The 20,246-nt window shown below is 37.9% G+C and overlaps 1 protein-coding gene across 1 annotated transcript in view; it reads right to left on the bottom strand.

Moving 5' to 3' along the window:
* LOC124614042 (integrin alpha-PS5-like) overlaps positions 1-20,246 on the bottom strand; it is a 586,089-nt gene that overhangs the window by 442,990 nt on the left and 122,853 nt on the right. Inside the window, exon 4 of the mRNA XM_047142872.1 lies at positions 12,850-12,973. Within this exon, the coding sequence (XP_046998828.1) occupies positions 12,850-12,973 (124 nt within the window). The remainder of the gene's footprint in view (positions 1-12,849; positions 12,974-20,246) is intronic.

The following is a 20,246-nucleotide window of genomic DNA, read 5'->3' as shown; positions in this document are numbered from 1 at the left end:
GCAGAGAGATTTATTGGAACCCATACTTTTCACACTATATATTATTGACCTGGTAGTCAATATTATTAGTAACCCCAATCTTGCACGAGATGGTGTAGTTGTCTATAATGAAGTACTGTCTGAAAAGAGCTGCAAAAATATCCATTCAGATCTTCAGAATATTTCAAAGTGATGCAGATATTAGCAACATGCTTTAAATGTTCAGAAATGTAAAACTGCACTTTTCACAAAATGCTAACACTCATGCAAACCATCCTACAGTATTGCTAAAGTGTCTGAAACCCATACCAAATTGCAGTAACAGAAGATATTGAATATATACATATGAAGAAGGCTAGCAGAGATTATCACAGGTTTGTGATTCTTTGGTTTCTCCCAGTGAATTTGTTGAAGGAACTGTCCACTGTTGTACTGCTGGTTCATAGTGTCCAACAGGCTCAATATTTTGGTGACCAGGTATTGTCATTGTCAGATTAACTCAGCTGCTGAGGGCATGTGCCATCTTATATCCCCTATCCCCATGAGCCATTCCATTTGCAGTCTGCACCTATCACCACATATCATTGTCAGCATCTGCAATAGGATAGCATTTATGTAGTTGCTCTGTCTGCCCTGGTTGCCAGAACACTTTTTTTTGCTAAGAGTCTTCTTGACTAAACTCAGTGCTGGTTCCCAAGCCTTGTTAAGATTATAGACACAATTTAAGTTGATGAGATCATCCCTGGTGTGAATTTCTATGGCTTCCCTAAAAACTCTCTCCAAATATTTGGAAATCTGAGCCAAGATCATGGTTTATTAGAACTCCATCATGTGATTCTCAGACAGTGCAGAATCCTCTCAGCGCCACCACCACAACCACTACCACTACCACCACCACCACCTCCAGCCACAGAAACAGCAGCAGCAACAATAGCAGCAGCAACTGAACCAACAACAACATTAGCAGCAACAACAAAACCATCAACAACAGTTGCAGCAACACAACACTGCCTAAGGAGGAGTCAAAGACAAGGTACATCTACATCATTAAATAAGGATTTTTTATGGCTTCAGACAAAGAAACGGAAAAGATTGTGACAAATAAGCAAGAAAATTTGCAGGTTAGTCACAACTACTATGGAAAAAGCAGCACATTACCAGGTAATGGCAAAAGAAAAAATACTTGCAAAACAGTCAGGATAATGTGTCAGAATATTCAATGCCTCAGAAACAAAGTACTAGATCTAGAAGTAGCTTTAAATAATCTTGCTGATGTCTCTTGTATTTGTTTATCTGAACACTGGTGCAAGACTAGTGAATTAAGTCTCATAAATATAAGCAAGTTTAATTTTGCATCACATTATTGCATTTAGCTACTCCTCGTATACCGACATATTCTAATTTGTCCAGCAGGATATCATGTTGGACAGTATCAATTGCCTTTGAGAGGTCCAAATTTATTCCTATTGTACTGTTGTTCTTATATAGCCCCGTTACAATATTTTCAATGAATTGGTTGATGGCTGACTCTGTACTTATTCCTTTGCGAAAGCCATGTTGGTTTACAGACAATAGATTGAATTTCTCGAGGTAATTTGTAATTCTGTTTTTCATGACTGTCTCTATTACTTTTGAAAATACCAATAATAAAGCTATTGGTCTATAGTTTCCCACTTCATGTATATTGCCCTTTTTATACAATGGTTTTACTTTTGCAATTTTTAATCGTTGTGGAAAGACACCTTCTGAAAATGGTATGTTTATGATGTGTGAGAGTGGGCCTGATATGACACTAGCACATCTCATCATGACTGAGCAAGGTATCTTGTCAATCCCTGAGGACATTATATTCTTCATTGTTTTTATTATTCGATTAACTTCCAATTTGTTCGTGGGAGGTAGCAATAATGAATTAACACTTTGTTCTTCTGGGATTGATGTTCTACTAATCTTAGAACAATTTTTACTCAGATTGATTGGACTATTTATGAAGTAGTCATTAATGTAATTTGCTAAAGTAAGATTTCTGACTAGCACACCTTGATCATCTTTCAAAACAAAGTCATCTGGAATTCTAACATTTTTGCTTGGGCCTATTTCTTTTTTTGCTACATTCCATATAGCTTTCGATTTGTTTGCTGACCCAGCAATTACACTGCCATTGTGCATTGTCTTGGCTTTTTTGATCACCTTCCTGTAAATTTTCTTGTATGTCTTAACATAATCTGTGAAGTGTTCATCTTTGTTATCTTTTTTGAGTTGACTGATATGTTTTAGTGTTTGAGTAGATACTCTAATAGCAGGTGTTATCCACTGGCTTGTGTTCCTAGGCATGACATTGATCTTTGTGAGCTTTTTTGGGAAACACATCTCAAATAGGGACATGAATGTACTAGAAAAAGCATTGAAAGATTCCTCGGTTGTTGTTTGTGCAAAGACATCTTCCCAGGTTTCATTAGCTAACAACTGGATGAAAGTATTCACTTTTTCTGTATAGAAGTGCCTTTTGTATCCCAACTTATATTTTACTGCCTTGGGGATAGAGTAATTTATGTATGTTAATAGTGTATTGTGATCCGAAAGACCTAAGTTTACGTTTAGTGGCTCAGTGATACCATTCTCCATATTTGTGAAAATATTGTCTAAAAGAGAAGATGACAGTTCTGTTATTCTGGTGGCATCTGTAAAGAGTGGTTTCATGTGGAAGCTGCTGAGTATACTCAAAAGCTGTCTTTTTTCATCACTTTCAATTAACAGGTTAATATTAAAATCTCCACATAAAAATAATTTCACTTCATTACTATAAAAAGTGTTTAATGCTGCTTCTATTTTTTTGAAGAATATGTTTTTGTCACCCAGTGGACATCTATATATTGTAATGACAACTAGTTTTTCACTCTTCTCCTCAGTTTTTAACTCTATGGCACATGATTCAAAATGTTTTTCTATGTTTAAATGGTCCAATTCTGTTTTCACTTTGAACTGCAGTCCTATTCTAGAGTAAATGCATGTAAAAAGTCTTTCTCATACATCAATGTAAATAATCAAAGTTGTACATGCTATTTCAATGTGGTCTGATGTTATGTAGTCTACTATGCACATCTGTATTTTGTATAGTATTGTTCACCCTATATGTGTGTATATATATATATATACTATGTATTTTTGACGAAATCCATGCAATGTACATTGTCTCTGGATGAATAAACTACTACTACTACTACTACTACTACTGCTGCTGACATGTTGGGATATGTCAGTCGAAAAGGTCTCTGGTATTCTCAGCAACAATCTTCAATAGTGTGCACTGTCTATCCAATAGAAGTCTTTCAACATTGACATGGAATCTGGTTTATGTCAGGCTTCAGCTAACTAAGATCATCTCTGACGCTTCCCAAAAATGCTCATGTTTTACTGGTCATGTAAAGCAGTTTTTACACAGTTCTTCTTCAAAATGTGTCCAATTTTTCGCAATAGTGCACCCATATATGGTATAAAGGCAGTGGCTGACTTCCTCTGTGACTTCTTCCTTTTCCACAGGTTTTACTGTTGTGACTGGATGGAGAGTGCACCTAATCTGCCATTCTGGGTACTAATTGTGAGGTGTTAAAGCCCATGGGGCAGTCTCTCTGCATCTGAGATGGGTCATGCCCTGTGCACTAGAGTTTTTAGTACCCCATTCCTCTGCAAAGTGTGGTGGCGGCTGTATGTATGCAAACGCAGGTCAATGTACATTTTCTTCCAATACTCACTGTTGTCCAGGGCATCTTCAGCTCTTCTCTTGACCATGACATCCAGGAATGGTAAATTTCCTTCTGTTTTTCTGTTTTGGTCCCCTTAGTGAATTTGATGTTGGTATATAAGAAGTTCAAATGTGTACGAAAGTCAAAGAGTGTGTCCCTTCCAGGCAGCCAGACGACAAACTTGTCATACATCTAGTAGAAAAAAACAAGTGGGTTTCCATCTGGATGATGGCAGGGCTTCCTCCTCAAAGTACTCCCTACACAAACTTGTGACCAAAGACAAGAGTATGCTGCCCATTGTGACTTCTTCTGTTGTTCAAAGTATTCTCTGAAAAACACAAAATATGTGGACAACAGGACATGCCTGAAAAGGGTGGTGGTCTTCTCATCAAATTTCTGACCAATAAGCTCGAGTGAGTCCCAAAGAGTCACCCTAGTGACTAATAAAATGATGTCAAAATGCACCAGGCTATCTGAGTCTTTCACCCTGAAGTTGTTGAGGTGTTTTGCAAAATATTCAGAATTGCAGATGTGATTAAGGCATTTAGCCACATATGGGCTTGGTATCTCTGTAAGGTATATTGCCTGCAAATATGTAGGAACCAAATATTGCTGACAATGGGGCGCAATGACACACCATTTTTTTCTCTAAGTCTTGGTGGTATAGGTCCTTGAGGAAATAGTTTCTTGGCAACCCCCTATAGTAAATCTGCCTCAGTCTTATTCTCCACCTTCTTTGTGGAATCAGTGTTGATCTTACTTCAGGGGTCATCATCTAACAGGCTCTGCATCATTTCAATGTAGTCTTTGTGGGAAAGAACAACAGCAGTGCTGCCTTTGGCAGCAGTTAAAACAACAATCTTAGGCCACTATCTCAGGTCCTGAAGAGCTGCCCTCTCTCTGCTGATAATGTTCGACATAATAGGGTTGGTTCTTGTCAGAGCACAGCACGTTTCATGGTGTACTTCTTCTGCTGCTTCAGGTAGTGCCTGGACAACAACCTGTTCAACTGTGCTGACTGTGTCTGTGACTGGGTGAATATAGGGGTTGGAGCAAAGTTAAGTCGCTTTTCCAGAGCTGAAACTGCTTTGCCACTCAGCTCCCTGTCCATCAGATTGATGACCATCTTGTATGAAGTCTCCAGTCTCAGAGAGATGTGAGAATTTTGATGTTTGGCAACCTGTGGCCTTCCTATGGGTGAAATTGGGTGCCACCCAGGTAACACCCTCAATCCTGTCTCTGGTCTAGGAATTAAAAGGACTGGCTGGTTGTAAATTTAGTCTAAATAGTTACTGGGAGCTGTATTCAAGGCTTCAGCATACCAATGCAAGGCTGTCCTACTTGCTAATGCTCCTGGCTTCTGTAGAATCAATGTGATGTGGAACCTAAGCTAACATTGGCACAACATGGTGGGCATAATGTCTCTCCAGAAATGCAAGAGCACTTAGCAAATGGAAATTTAGTGGTGTTGCTTGTTGAATTTCTTCATGTTGCAAAACATCTACTCCCCATGAAGGTGTATGATGTGATTCTTCAGTTTCTCCTGGTGTATTTGTTGATTGAACAGACCATGAGTGTACTGCCAGTTCACAGTGTCCAACAGGCACAATATTTCAGTGACCAGACATGTCGCCATCATAAGGTGTGCTGACAATCTGAGCTCCTGAGTGAATGGCTTACTGTACTGTCATATGTTTGTTTAACTCATACGAGAGGAAGAAAGTGTTGAAAATATGAACTGACAGACAATTAAAGATGGCTGTCACCTATCCTGCAAAAGACTACTTGTTCTGTTTCAAGAGACAGCATTAAGTGAGGCATCTACAAATACAGAGTGTAAATTTTAAGTTGACAAACCAGAATAACTCAAAAAACAAGCTTCACACAAAAAAATCTGTAGAATCCATATTTGATTATTTTCGAGAGGGACATCTGCTGGTGCTAAATCTAGCCCGCCACCTCAGCCCCCTGAGGGTGGGGTGGGAGGCAATTTTAAAATTTCAAATGGGAACTCTCATTTTTTATTGCAGAATCAGATTCTACACAAAAAACTACCTACATTTTGTCTTAAACATTTATTCTGATTCTTTAGTTGGCGCTGTAATTCAAGAAAATCCATGTTCTCATTTTTGTGAAAAAAATGTTTATGGATAAATAAAAAATACCTATTTACTTCATAAATTTTGATTTGCTAAAACTAAAACTCTCCCTCTCTCCCCATAGGGTGGGGTTTAAGAGAGAGGAATTAGAGTTTTACAAATGTTGACCCAATCCAAATCTGCAGAAAAAATTAATATTTAGGTTCTCATTTTTGCATGGAAAATGGTTACAGATAAATAAAAATTACTTATTCACTTCACAAATTTTGATTCGCTAAAACTAAAATTCTCCCTCTCTCCCCACAGGGTGGGGATTGATCCAAATATTAATTTTTTCCGCAGATTTGGATTGGGTCAACATTTGTAAAACTCTAATTTCTCTCTCTCTCAAACCCCACCCTATGGGAAAAGAGGGAGAGTTTTAGTTTTACAAAGTAAATAAGTATTTTTTATTCATCTGTAACCATTTTCCACTCAAAAATGAGAACATGGATTTCCTTGAATTACAGCACCAAGTACCAAGAATCAAAACAAATGTTTAAGACAAAATTTATGTAGTTTCTTTATGTAGAATCTGATTCTGCAATAAAAAATGGGGGTTCCCATTTGAAATTTTAAAGCTGCCTCCTGCCATACCCCCAAGGGGCTGGGATGGCAGAGTAATTTTAGCACCAGGAAATGTCCCCCTCTAAAATAATCAAATTCGGATTCTACACATTTTTTGTGTGAAGCTTATTTTTCGAGTTCTTCTGGTTTGTCAACTTAAAATTTACACCTTGTATATTACAGCAGCTGATTTATTGCTCCAAAAGGGACCATACAGACAAGATTACATTAATTAAATTATGCACAGAGACTTTTGAGCAGTCACTTCTCTAAGCACAAAGTGAATGGTGCAAACCATAATACGTGGTACAGTAGGAAGAACCGATTTCCATACAGTTCACAATCATTTGCAGAGAATATATGTATATGTAAATGTAGATCTAATATTGGATGTTACTCAAAAGAAGATTTTGATTTCACAGATGTGCACTTTAGAACAGACTCCTTCATTTTCACTTTTATTTTGTTTTAATTTCACAGTCAATTGATATCTTTTATTAGTTTTGTAATGCTTATTCTAATAGTCTCTGCTTCCCTTTACCCTAAACCCATGCACACTTGCAGTTATGCAGGAGCACAATTTTTTTGGCATGTTATGTCTAATCATGCTGTTTTTTCTGGTGATCTAGTCAATATAATGAAGAATAACACAAAGAAAACTGCACAATTGATGTCATTTCAGAAGTCTGCATGGATTGCAAGTGGACTCATGTATGGCAAGGTGTGGGTGTGGAGTTGGGGGGTTGGGGGGTGGGGGGGGGGGGACATGAATGCAGGACTGAAGATGAGTAACTGAAGTCAGTGATGTCATATAAACACTTGTGCATAGAAATTGTGGCAATGCATTTATTACCCACTGTAATCTTACCCTCCCTCACAGCATCAGAAAATTTTCAATCTCTTAATTAGTTTCAAAAGCTTTGAGAGGTGTAAGATGTACAAAATACTTTTTTTACATATCTACGTTTTCTTGTTGTTGGCTGCAGTATGTCTAGGAGTAGATTCTTGAGGCTGGAATGTTTTACGTTGTGGGTACCAGGTGACTAGATAAATATTAAGAATGCCTGTAGCATGACTTCTGATTGTACCTCTTTTTTTTTCTATTATGTAAAGACTAGTAGAAGCCAACCTCGGGGAAGATCACTTTGGATTCCGTAGAAACACTGGAACACGTGAGGCAATACTGACCTTACGACTTATCTTAGAAGAAAGATTAAGGAAAGGCAAACCTACGTTTCTAGCATTTGTAGACTTAGAGAATGCTTTTGACAATGTTGACTGGAATACTCTCTTTCAAATTCTAAAGGTGGCAGGGGTAAAATACAGGGAGCGAAAGGCTATTTACAATTTGTACAGAAACCAGATGGCTTTTATAAGAGTCGAGGGACATGAAAGGGAAGCAGTGGTTGGGAAGGGAGTAAGACAGGGTTGTAGCCTCTCCCCAATGTTATTCAATCTGTATATTGAGCAAGCAGTAAAGGAAACAAAAGAAAAATTTGGAGTAGGTATTAAAATCCATGGAGAAGAAATAAAAACTTTGAGGTTTGCCGATGACATTGTAATTCTGTCAGAGACAGCAAAGGACTTGGAAGAGCAGTTGAATGGAATGGACAGTGTCTTGAAAGGAGGATATAAGATTAACATCAACAAAATCAAAATGAGGATAATGGAATGTAGTCGAATTAAGTTGGGTGATGCTGAGGGAATTAGATTAGGAAATGAGACACTTAAAGTAGTAAAGGAGTTTTTCTATTTGGGGAGTAAAATAACTGATGATGGTCGAAGTAGAGAGGATATAAAATGTAGACTGGCAATGGCAAGGAAAGCGTCTCTCAAGAAGAGAAATTTGTTAACATCGAGTATAGATTTAAGTGTCAGGAAGTCATTTCTGAAAGTATTTGTATGGAGTGTAGCCATGAATGGAAGTGAAACATGGACAATAAATAGTTTGGACAAGAAGAGAATAGAAGCTTTCGAAATGTGGTGCTAAAGAAGAATGCTGAAGATTAGATGGGTAGATCACATAACTAATGAGGAAGTATTGAATAGGATTGGGGAGAAGAGAAGTCTGTAGCACAACTTGACCAGAAGAAGGGATCGGTTGGTAGGACATGTTCTGAGGCATCAAGGGATCACCAATTTAGTATTGGAGGGCAGCGTGGAGGGTAAAAATTGTAGAGGGAGACCAAGAGATGAATACACTAAGCAGATTCAGAAGGATGTAGGTTGCAGTAGGTACTGGGAGATGAAGAGGCTTGCACGGGATAGAGTAGCATGGAGAGCTGCATCAAACCAGTCTCAGGACTGAAGACCACAACAACAACACATGTCACACTCTTCTATATCACACTGACTTTACAATCTCCACTTTCAAAAGAAGCAACAATTACATTGTTATTGTCCAAATTAAAAACATGTCCAATTCCATCAGAGACATGCTCACTACTCCTAACATTTTGTGACACTAATAGTATTCCAAAGAGTTTACAAACTATCTTGACAAAAGAAGAATCTTCACCAAGTTATATCATTATTTTTTAAATGAATCCAGAAATAAATTTAATAATTATCATTATATTGTGCAATTAATAATAGGAATTTTAAGTATGCCAGATATTTCATAATTTCAAATATTTCTAAAAGAAGAGCAATTTCAACTGCACACATGGAGCCAGCACATATCGATTTTAACAAATTATTTTCTTTTTGTCCATTTCAGCCTGAAATCAAATGCAATTCATTTAGTTAAGCAGCTTAGGTAATGTTCACCTATACAAGATTCAAAAATATTCCTGGTATCAACTACCTCTACTTAAAAAAGAAAAAAAAAGAAAAAGAAAAAAGAAAAAAGGTGATGTTAGCAGAGAGTGTCCCATTACACTATTTGTGCTGCCGCCTGTCTGCTCTAGCCAATGATATCATGCTATAACAGACAAAGCATCACCTGGCAGAAAACCACATTATGAACTGTAGACATCCAAGGACAAGAGGTTTCTCTGTTATGCACCTCTTTGTAACAGTGTATGGGGGTTTCCCTAAAGCATGCTAAAGGTAGTGTCCCCAACTTCCGGAATTTCCTGCACCAACACTGAGCTGTCCACATGACGAGTGCAGTGATTTAGTGTTCCTGTGGTATTAAGTTTATGCTCAAGTTACCCCTTTCATTATCACAATTAAACAGCTTGCTACAGATAGGTGAAGACACCAATGATGAGTCATTTTTATGTGTCTATAAAGTGAGCAGCATTTCAGCCTCCCACAATGCTCGGGGAGAATTACTAGGTGAGATTGATACCACACTTCAGTACAACATTATTCAGCACCTGCCTTGTAGCCTTGTGTCCTGAATATGGAGTGTCCACTTGTCCCGAATGTGGAGTGCCCACTTCAAGGAGCCCATTAAATTACAGTGTGTCCGGCAAGATCCCAACTCTTTTTTGTGAACTATACACAAATTGTTATGGCACCACACATGTGACCATTAGAGATCGAAATACTCAAGTGTGTTAGATTAGCTTCACCTACAGTACCTCAAATATGTTTGTTTGTATTTTGTATTTGTCTTATCACTGTGTCAGATTACCATTACTCACAGTACCTCAAGTTCATTTATTTGTATATTGCATTTTGATTTGATCATTGTGTTAGATTAGCTTCACTCATGATACCTCAACTTAGTTTACTTCTATTTTATATTTTGCTTCACAATCACTGTGTTAGAGCAGATACACATGGTACCTCCAAGTTCATTTATCTGTATTTGTGTATTTCCTTGACCACAATGTTTGAGTAGTGCTCACCATACCCCAAGAATGTTAATTATGTTTAACTTGCTGTCTTACAAAATTGTATAAACTGATTCCACCACACTTGGATGATGGTGTCTTCATGTGTGCTCATTATGCCTTCATGAGTGGTGGGATTACCCCACCAACTCAATTGAGAGTTTTTGTTCACAGAAATTTTTGTGGCAGGTTACTCTCATAAATACATTCTGCATTTTTGTTGTGCCTGTTAATGTTCCAATAAAGCCACTGTTTTGTTTTTGTACATTTTTATCACATTGTTCCCGTGCTTTATCCATCTGTTTTACTCTCCACACCAAGCAAACACATATCATCTGCCTCTCATGTTCAGTGAGGAACACTATTCTCACAAAATAAAAAATAAAACATATTTACTTAACCAGTCAGATAAAGACACAAATGGCAATTCACTGGCAGGATACAGAGAAACTGCAGTTAATCTTATAAAAAATTTTTGCAAAATGTCCGTAATCCATTCTGATAGATGTCTAGGTATGTGGATATTATATTAGACTGATTAACAATAATTATTGGATGTGCACAATATGAACAATACAATTTGCCACACATACATTTGTCATCCAGGAGAATGACATAAATAGGTGAAAAGAATCTTAATTTAAGAAATGCTGCAAGAAAAACACCAGCAATCTTAAGCATGTTTTATCAACCAAATATAAAACAATTATATAATTGGCAAAAGGAAAACAACAAAATGGTATCACATGTGACCTTTTCCTATACAAAACTCTGATTCACCAGATTACACAAATGTAAATTCAGTGGGAGTATATGAAATACAACCTGTACCAGATTCTCCTTTAGGAATTTATTCAAACAGAAGCACTCTTTGACCTTTCTGTATGAATATGTTCTTTAACTTACACACTCAGGTGACAGAAGTCATGGGATATCTATTAATACTGTATCATGTTGAACCTCCTTTTGACTGTAGTAGTGCAGCAGTTCAATGTGGCATGGACTCAACAAGTCGTTGGGGTTGCCAGTGCAGGATTTTGTGCATGAAATGGTCATTGAGGTTTATGTCTGTGTTGTGGGTGACCAGATCATTCACACAAATTGTCCAGAATACCTTTCAAACCAATTGCAAACAATTGTGGTCTGGTGACATGCATGGGAATATGAAGTCGATGAATGGCTGAAAATGGTTTCCAAGGGGCTGAACATAACCATTTCTATTCAATGATTGGTTCAATTGGACCAGAGGACCCAGTCCATTTCATGTAAACTCAGCCCACATCATTATGGAGCCACCAGCAGTTTGGACAGTGCTTTGTTGAGAACTTGGGTCGATGGCTTCATGGGGTCAGGAACACAGTTGAACCCTACCATCCCCTTTTACCAGCTCAAATTGGGACTCATCTGGCCAGACCACAGTTTTCCAATAGTCCAGGGTCCAACTGATATGGTCATAAGCCCAAGATACGTGCTGCAAACGATGTCATGCTGTTAGCAAAGACACACATTCGTCGTCTGCTGCCAAGGCCATTAATGCCAAATTTCACTGCACTGTCCTAACGGATCCATTTGGCATGTGTCACACACTGATTTCTGCAGTTATTTCAGACAGTGTTGCTTGTCTGATAGCACTAACAATTCCATGCAAACACGACCCCTCTTGGTAATTAAGTGAAAGTCGTCAGTCACTGCAGTGTCCTTGGTGAGGAATAATGCCTGAAATTTGGTATTTGCGGCACATTCTTGACAATGTGGCTCTTGGAGTATTGAATTCCTTAACAATTTCCAAAATGGAATGTCATTCATTTCTAGCTCCAACTACCATTCCAACCTTCAACGTCTGCTAACTACTGTTATGCAGCCATAATCGCGCTGGACAATTTTTCACGTGAATCACCTGAATACAAATGACAGCTCTGCCAATGCACTGCACTTTTAAACCTTGTGTACATGATACTACCACCATATGTATAGCTGAATATCACTGTCCCCTGACTTTTGTCACTTCAGTGTATACCTTAATAGCAAGTATAATACGTGATGAAAAGTGAACTGTGCAGTCTATGGTCATAATTTGAAGGGAAAAAAAGAAAATAGAAAAAAAAATACTTTAATATTTTCTTTCACAAAATATTTCCTATACTTAACAAAAATTGTGAAATAGTAAACTGCAGGCCATTTTAATATTAAAAAAATATAACTGTTATTAGCATAGTGCTGTATCTAGGTACTTGTCATCTTTCAGTGGGGTAATGGCCAACTTCATGTGGAAATAAATGTGCAATCCTTCTGTGAAAAAGGAAGGAACCATTGCTTTCCACTACATATCTTCCTTTTAGACAATATCTGCCTGGTCTTCTCTCTCAAAACTCTAATAACATTGTCTTTATCAGTGGTTTACATTCTTCCAAATGAATGATATATATGGAATTTTTTGCTTTTAAGGCTTACTGTGTACTTCTCTGCCTTTTACTTTTATAGAGAGGGAAACATTTGCATTTACCTTCAAGTTTGGCATTCAACAAATAAATCTAAGCATTTCATTTATCTTGGTCCATTATTAGCAATCTTACACTCATTTTTCTTATGCAGATTCACAGTATAAAGAATGAGATAGATCTTTGAATAAGTACTCACGTTTAAGTGGCAAAAGTTTAGAAGCTGACTCATACGGGGACTCCATCCAGTAGCATACCCCAGGCATAAACAATTGTTTGTTAGCCTTGAGAAATGATTGATCTTTCCACCTGTGACCGCACACCTATTAATGAAAATCCATGAGATTGTTCCAATTTGAACACTTGTTAATATGAAACATGGATAAATAAATTCTTATACACTGGGATTTGCAAAATTTCATCTGCATGGAGTAAGAACAGACCTTTGCACCAAATGGCCAATTTTTCCATCTGTGACTGCACAACTATTAATGAAAATCCACTACATTATTACAGCTGGAATGCATGTTAAGAGGAAACAAGAATAAATAAATTCTTATGCACTGGGATTTGCAAAATTGTAGTTGCAGGGAGTAAAATTGTCATTCAGACCACTATGAACATCAGTGCCAAATGATGTAGATTGTCACCTCATCCTGGAAACATGGCATTAATTTCACAGACCTTATAATTGTAGCACAACAAACATAAAGTAAGTATTTTTATCCAAGATTGGTGACATTTTAGGGAAGCTCGAAATTTGGCACAGACTTCAATGGGAGATGTTTGTAATAGTTTCCACACTTAAACTCTGTCTCAAAGTGTGGCAGAAAATCAAAATAAATTCTGGGTATATGTAAAGTACATCAGTAGCAGTAAACAATCAATACCTTCACTGTTTGATAACAAAGATCTTAGCAATGACAGTAACACTAAAGCAGAGTTAATAAGCAAAGTTTTCTGAAATTACTTCACTAAAGAATATCAGTAAACATTCCAGGATACAAATCAAGATCAGCTGCCAACAAGAGCAGCTTAGGAGCAGATGCCCTCAGTAAAACAGAACATCTTAAGTCACTTAATAAAGGCAAGTCTTCCAGACTGTATACCAATTAGGTTCCTTTCACAGAATGGTGATGTAATAGTTCCATATTTAAAAATTATATACAACTGATCACTTGACAAAAATTCCATATCTAAGGACTGGAAAGTTACATAGGTCACACCAATGAACTAAACTAATCTTAACTCCATCCAAACGGGCCTTCAAAAGTCCAACGGTACAGACCAGCCACCGTGTCATCCTCAGCCCACAGGCATCACTGGATACGGGTATGGATGGTCACATGATCAGCACACCACTATCCCAGTTTACGAGACTGGAGCTGTTACTTTTCAATCGAGTAGCTTCTTAGTTCACGTCACAAGGGCTAAGTGTGCCTCACTTGACAACAGTGCTCGGCAGACTGGATGGTCACCCATCTGAATGCTAGCCCAGCCTGATAGCACTTAACTTCAGTGATCTGATGGGAACCGCTGCTAGCACCCATGGCAAGGCAGGTCGCACCAGTACCCAAGAAAGAAAACAGGAGCAATCTGTTGAATTACGGCCACATATCACTGACATAAATTTGAAGGAAGATTTTGGAATACATGCCATATTCAAATATGATGAAACACCTCAAAGAAAGTTATCTATTGGCACATGGATAGCATAGACTAGGAAATTATTAGTCTTGTGAAACACACCTGCCCCTTTATTCATACAAAGTAATAAATACTATTGACAGGGGATTTCAAGTTGATTTCATATTTCTAGATTTCCATAAGGCTTTTGATACCATTGATCACAAGTGACTCCCAATCAAACCATTAGTTTATGGAGTATCATCTGAGTTGTGTGAGTGGATTTCACAGTTAAGGTCACAGTTAATAATAATAGACAGGAAGCCACTGAGTGAAACTGAAGTGATATCTGAGATATCCCAAGAGAGCATTACAGAGCCCCTGTTGTTTTTAATCTATATGTAAATGGTTTAGGATACTATATGAGCAGCCGTCTTAGATTGTTTGGAGATTATATTATCATTTAACACTCACTGACTGCAATATCAATACAAATTACAAAATCACTCTGACATGATAACTGCACCATTATCTTGGAAAATAGTTTAAGGAAAGGCAAACCTACGTTTCTAACACTTGTAGACTTAGAGAAAGCTTTTGACAATGTTGACTGGAATACTCTCTTTCAAATTCTGAAGGTGGCGATGGTAAAATACAGGGAGCAAAAGGCTATTTACAATTTGTACAGGAACCAGATGGCAGTTATAAGAGTTGAGGGACATGAAAGTGAAGCAGTGGTTGGGAAAGGGAGTGAGACAGGGTTGTAGCCTATCCCCGATGTTATTGAATCTGTATATTGAGCAAGCAGTAAAGGAAACAAAAGAAAAAATCGGAGTAGGTATTAAAATCCATGGAGAAGAAATAAAAACTTTGAGGTTCACCGATGACGTTGTAATTCTGTCAAAGACAGCAAAGGACTTGGAAGAGCAGCTGAACGGAATTGACAGTGCCTTGAAAGGAAGATATAAGATGAACATCAACAGAAGCAAAATGAGGATATTGGAATGTAGTTGAATTAAATCAGGTGATGCTGTGGGAATTAGATTAGGAAATGAGAGGCTTAAAGTAGTAAATGCGTTTTGCTATTTGGAGAGCAAAATAACGGATGATGGTTGAAGTAGAGAGGATATAAAATGTAGACTGGCAATGGCAAGGAAAGCATTTCTCAAGAAGAGAAATTTGTTAACATCGAGTATAGATTTAAGTGTCAAGAAGTCATTTCTGAAAGTATTTGTATGGAGTGTGGCTATGTATGGAAGTGAAATGTGGACGATAAATAGTTTGGACAAGAAGAGAATAGAAGCTTTCGAAATGTGGTGCTACAGAAGATTGCTGAAGATTAGATGGGTAGATCACATAACTAATGAGGAAGTATTGAATAGAATTGGAGAGAAGAGAAATTTGTGGCACAACTTGACTAGAAGAAGGGATCAGTTGGTAGGGCATATTCTGAGGCATCAAGTGATCACCAGTTTAGTATTGGAGGGCAGCGTGGAGGGTAAAAATTGTAGAGGGAGACCAAGAGATGAATACACTAAACAGATTCAGAAGGATGTAGGTTGCAGTAGGTACTGGGAGATGAAGAAGCTTGCACAGGATAGAGTAGCATGGAGAGCAGCATCAAACCAGTCTCTGGACTGAAGACCTCAACAACAACAACAACAACAACAACAACAGCATCATGTGAAAAGTAGCTATTAACTTTGAACAATAAAAAGTGTGAAGTCCGCCGCATGATTATTAAAAACAATTCTGTTAAATTTTGGTTGCACAATAAATGATACAAATCGAAACATTGTTGATTCAATTTGATACCTAGAGATTACAATTACTTAAGTTGGAACTTTCACATACAAAATGTTGTGGGAAGCAAACAAAAGACTATGTTTTCCTGGCAGCAAACTTATAAAATGCAACAAATCTACTAAATAGACTGACTACAGTGCAATTTCCCATTCTCTTCTTTAGTATTGTTGTGTGGTACAGAATCCTTAACAGATGATAGGATTGACAGAAGGCATTATAGTGAGAATGACCATAGTAACAAAACACGAGAAAACAGAACCCACACAGTAAGGTTTAAGTATTCAGTTTTCCCACATGATATACAAGATTAAAATGCTTGAGAAATATTCTGAAAGTGGTTCTCTGCTGAGCACTTGGATGTGAAATGCAAAGTAGTGATATTGATGTAGATGTAGATCCACCCTTCCATCAAAGATTTTCGCCATATCTCTAATCTTACAAATATCATTTAATGTAACTTATTCAATTAAAGACATAAACTCTGTAAATGAGCTGTGTTCATGTTATGAACTTTATTTGTAAAGGTGTGCCTCGATCACATAAACTGTCCAACTCACAACTACCGGTTTTAGCTATTGCCATCTTCAGCTCTGATACAAATAGAAAAACAGTGCTGTAACCAACTAAGTTCAATTTGCTGCAGCAAAATCTATAACAAGCCTAGTAACATGTAAGAAAATATCAACATGATTAAAAGTCATGCATACCAGTCATATATACCATAAAAATATTCTGATGTAGGTATCAGTATCAAAATATGTATCTAGGTATACAGTAAGTGCTTCTGATGGCCTGGATCTGTGCAGTACTTATACTAATAACTGAGGCCACTAGAGGTAGGGAATATGAGTAACAAATACCATAAATCTGTCATTAAAATGCAATATGCATAGTAATTAATTAAAATTATTTCATATGGGAAAATGAGTGTCTCACAATAAAACATGAAGTGACAAACAATATGTGGAATTAAATCACTGCTTTAAATCCACATTAAACATGTAAAGAGACATAATACTAAGCTAGTAACTAGACAAAATTAATAACATGTAATTGTATGAAAAGCAAGAATAAAAAGTTTAGAAGTAGTAACTCCACATCTATAAATCAAAACTTTTCAGTATGGCAAAAGAGTTAAACATAACTATAGTGTAAGATAATAAACAAGATTGTGACTATTAATTAAAATCTCAGTGGTCAATAACATAGTCAGAGTGGAATCTCAGTGTGCCACCTGCAGCTTGTTTGTAAGAGGTTTTTGCTTTCCTATAGCAGAGCTTAAGGAAGAATGCCCAGTCTCCTCGCCACTGGTGGCCAGTGCACACAACCATATGCCATGCTGCTGCAGTGCTCAACACTCACCATAGTAGTATGTTTCTGAATACATCAAAATAAGCATTCAAATTAAACTCATTCTGTTCACTCAGCACACAGCAACAGGGAAGTATTCGCTTTTGTGACATTTACGATTTCCTAACCAGGAGTGAATTTTATTATATCATCTGTGTGCTTTAATAGTTTAGTTTCTTGAGTTTCTGCATGTAAATTTAATATCTAAAAGCCAAAGTTCTCACATTTTTGTTTGCATCAGAAAGTAAACTGATTTTGTGACATATTACAAGTTCCTAACCAAAGGGGAATTATTTTGTTTCACCTGAGTGCTTTGGTACTTAGGTTTTTGAATATCTGCATATTATTAGATGATACAGTTCATGTGTTTTCTTCAGGGACTACAGTAGAGTTGCGCAGCACATGACAATAGTCCATTTATCTGCATAATTTAGTTTTCCATGGTCTTTAGTATGGACAGGGATTGTGATTGTTGTGTGCAGATGTGAGCCAAGTTGGTGACACTTTGCTCTCAGCTTCAGGCTGTGATGGCTCTGGTTACACAGCCTGAGGCTGTAGTAGATGGGCACCACTATTGTGGGCTGGCCGTGGGGATCCAACAGACGTCCAGCTTGTCCGAGTCCTCCAATCGGTCCTCACCGTTCACCAACCCAATTACTGCTCGCACTGAGGCTGACCCTTCACCTGTGGTTGAGCATGAGGTCATCCTGGGGAAAAGCAGGAGGCGAAAGAGTTCCCAGGTGGCTGCATGTAAGGCCTCCCCAGTTTGTCTGACACACAGGTTCCAGGTGCTCTCTGTGGCTGACACTGTTGCTGAGCCAGATGCTGTTGCCTGTCCTGTTTCAGAGGAAACCACTCAGCCTGCAAGATCTATGCAATCACAGAGGTGTTATGGGCCCCCTTAGGGACTTGGCTGACAAGAAAGGTAAGAAAACCAATGTGCACTCCATGTGCACACCGGGTGGAGTCATTCCAGATGTGGAAAGAGTCCTCCTGGATGCCATGAAGAGCACAGGGTGCAGCCAACTGCAGGTGGTTGCTCACGTCAGTGCCAGTGATGTATGTCAGTTTGGATCAGAAGAGACTCTCTCTCGTTTCGAGTGGCTAACAGAAGTGGTAAAGGATGCCAGTCTTGCTTGCAAGATGAAAGCAGAGCTGACCATTTGCAGCATATCAACAGGACCAATTGCAGACCTCTGGTACAGAGCTGAGTGGAGGGTCTGAATTAGAAGCTCAGACAGTTCTGCAACCGTGTAGGCTGCAGATTCCTCAACTTGCGCCAAAGGGTGGCATGGATTGGGTGGTTTTTTAGGTTAGAGGGTCTCGGGAAAACACAAGAAGGGCTTCAGTCACAATGGGTGCAGGCTGAACACAGGAAGAACGTAGATACAGAAACCATCGGTATAACAGTTGTAAATTGTCGTAGCTGTGTTGGGAAAGTTCCAGAGCTCCAAGCACTAATAGAAAGCACTGATGCTCAACTCTTTATGGGCATTGAAAACTGGCTAAAGCCAGATATAAGCTCAGCCAAAATTTTTGTGAAGAACTTAATGGTGTTCCGAAAGGATAGGCTAACATGGTTGGCCGTGGCACGTTTGTTGCTGTTAGAAGTAGTTTAACTTGTTGCGAAATAGAAGTAGATACTTCCTGTGAGTTAGTATGGGCAGAGGTCATTTTTGGCAATCAGAATAAAATAATAATTGGATCCTTTTACCGACCTCTCAATTCAGATGATACAGTTGCTGAAAGGTGAAAAGAAAACTTGAGTTTTACTTCAAACACCTACCCGACTCATGCAATAATAGTTGGTGTTGACTTTAATTTACCCTCAATATGTTGGTGAAAATACTTATTTAATTCCAGAGGTATGCATAAAATATCATCCCAAATTGTGCTAAACACATTCTCTGAAAATTATTTCAAGCAGTTAGTTCATGAGCCCACGCGAATAGCAAACGGTTGTGAAAACGCACTTGACCTCCTAGCAACAAATAACCCTGAGTTAATAACAAGCATCAAAACCACTTCAGGTATTAGTGAACACAGGGTTGTCATAGTGAGATTGAATATTGTAATCGCCAAATCCTCAAAAAATAAGCAAAAACTATACCTATTCAAAAAAGCAAATAAAAATTCACTTGACTTCTTCCTGAGAGACAATCTCCACTCATTCCAAATTAATAATATAAGTGTAGACCAGATGAGGCTTAAATTCAAAGAAATAGAATCAGCAGCAATTGAGAGATTTCTACCAAATAAATTAACAAACGTTGCTGCTGATCCTCCTTGGTATGCAAAACAGGTTAGAACACTGTTGCAGAAACAATGAAACAGATACGCCAAATTTAAACAAATGCAAAATCCCCAAGATTGGCGATCTTTTACAGAAGCTTGAAATTTAGCTTGGACTTCAATGCGAATGCTTATATCAGTTTCCACAATGAGACTTTGTCTTGAAACCTGGCAGAAAATCCATAGAGATTCTGGTCGTATTTGAAGTATGTTAGTGGCAAAAAACAATCAATGCCTTCTCCGCATGATAAAAATGGAGATACTATAGAAGACAGTGCTGCCACACCAGAGTTACTAAAAACATCCTTCCAAAATGCCTTCACAAAAGAAGACAAAGTAAATATTCCAGAATTCGAAACAAGAACAGCTACCATCATGAGTAACGTAGAAGCAACTTAAATCACTTAATAAAAGCAAGTCTCCTGGTCCAGAATGTATACCAATTGGGTTCCGTTCAGAGTATGCTGATGCATTAGCTCCATACTTAACAATCATAAACAACCGTTCACTCAATGAAAGATC

The sequence above is a fragment of the Schistocerca americana genome, chromosome 4 (assembly GCF_021461395.2).
Source record: "Schistocerca americana isolate TAMUIC-IGC-003095 chromosome 4, iqSchAmer2.1, whole genome shotgun sequence".
Taxonomy (NCBI): Eukaryota; Metazoa; Arthropoda; class Insecta; order Orthoptera; family Acrididae; genus Schistocerca; species Schistocerca americana.
Note: the sequence above shows the minus strand (reverse complement) of the source record. Positions and strands in the feature narration are given on the sequence as shown.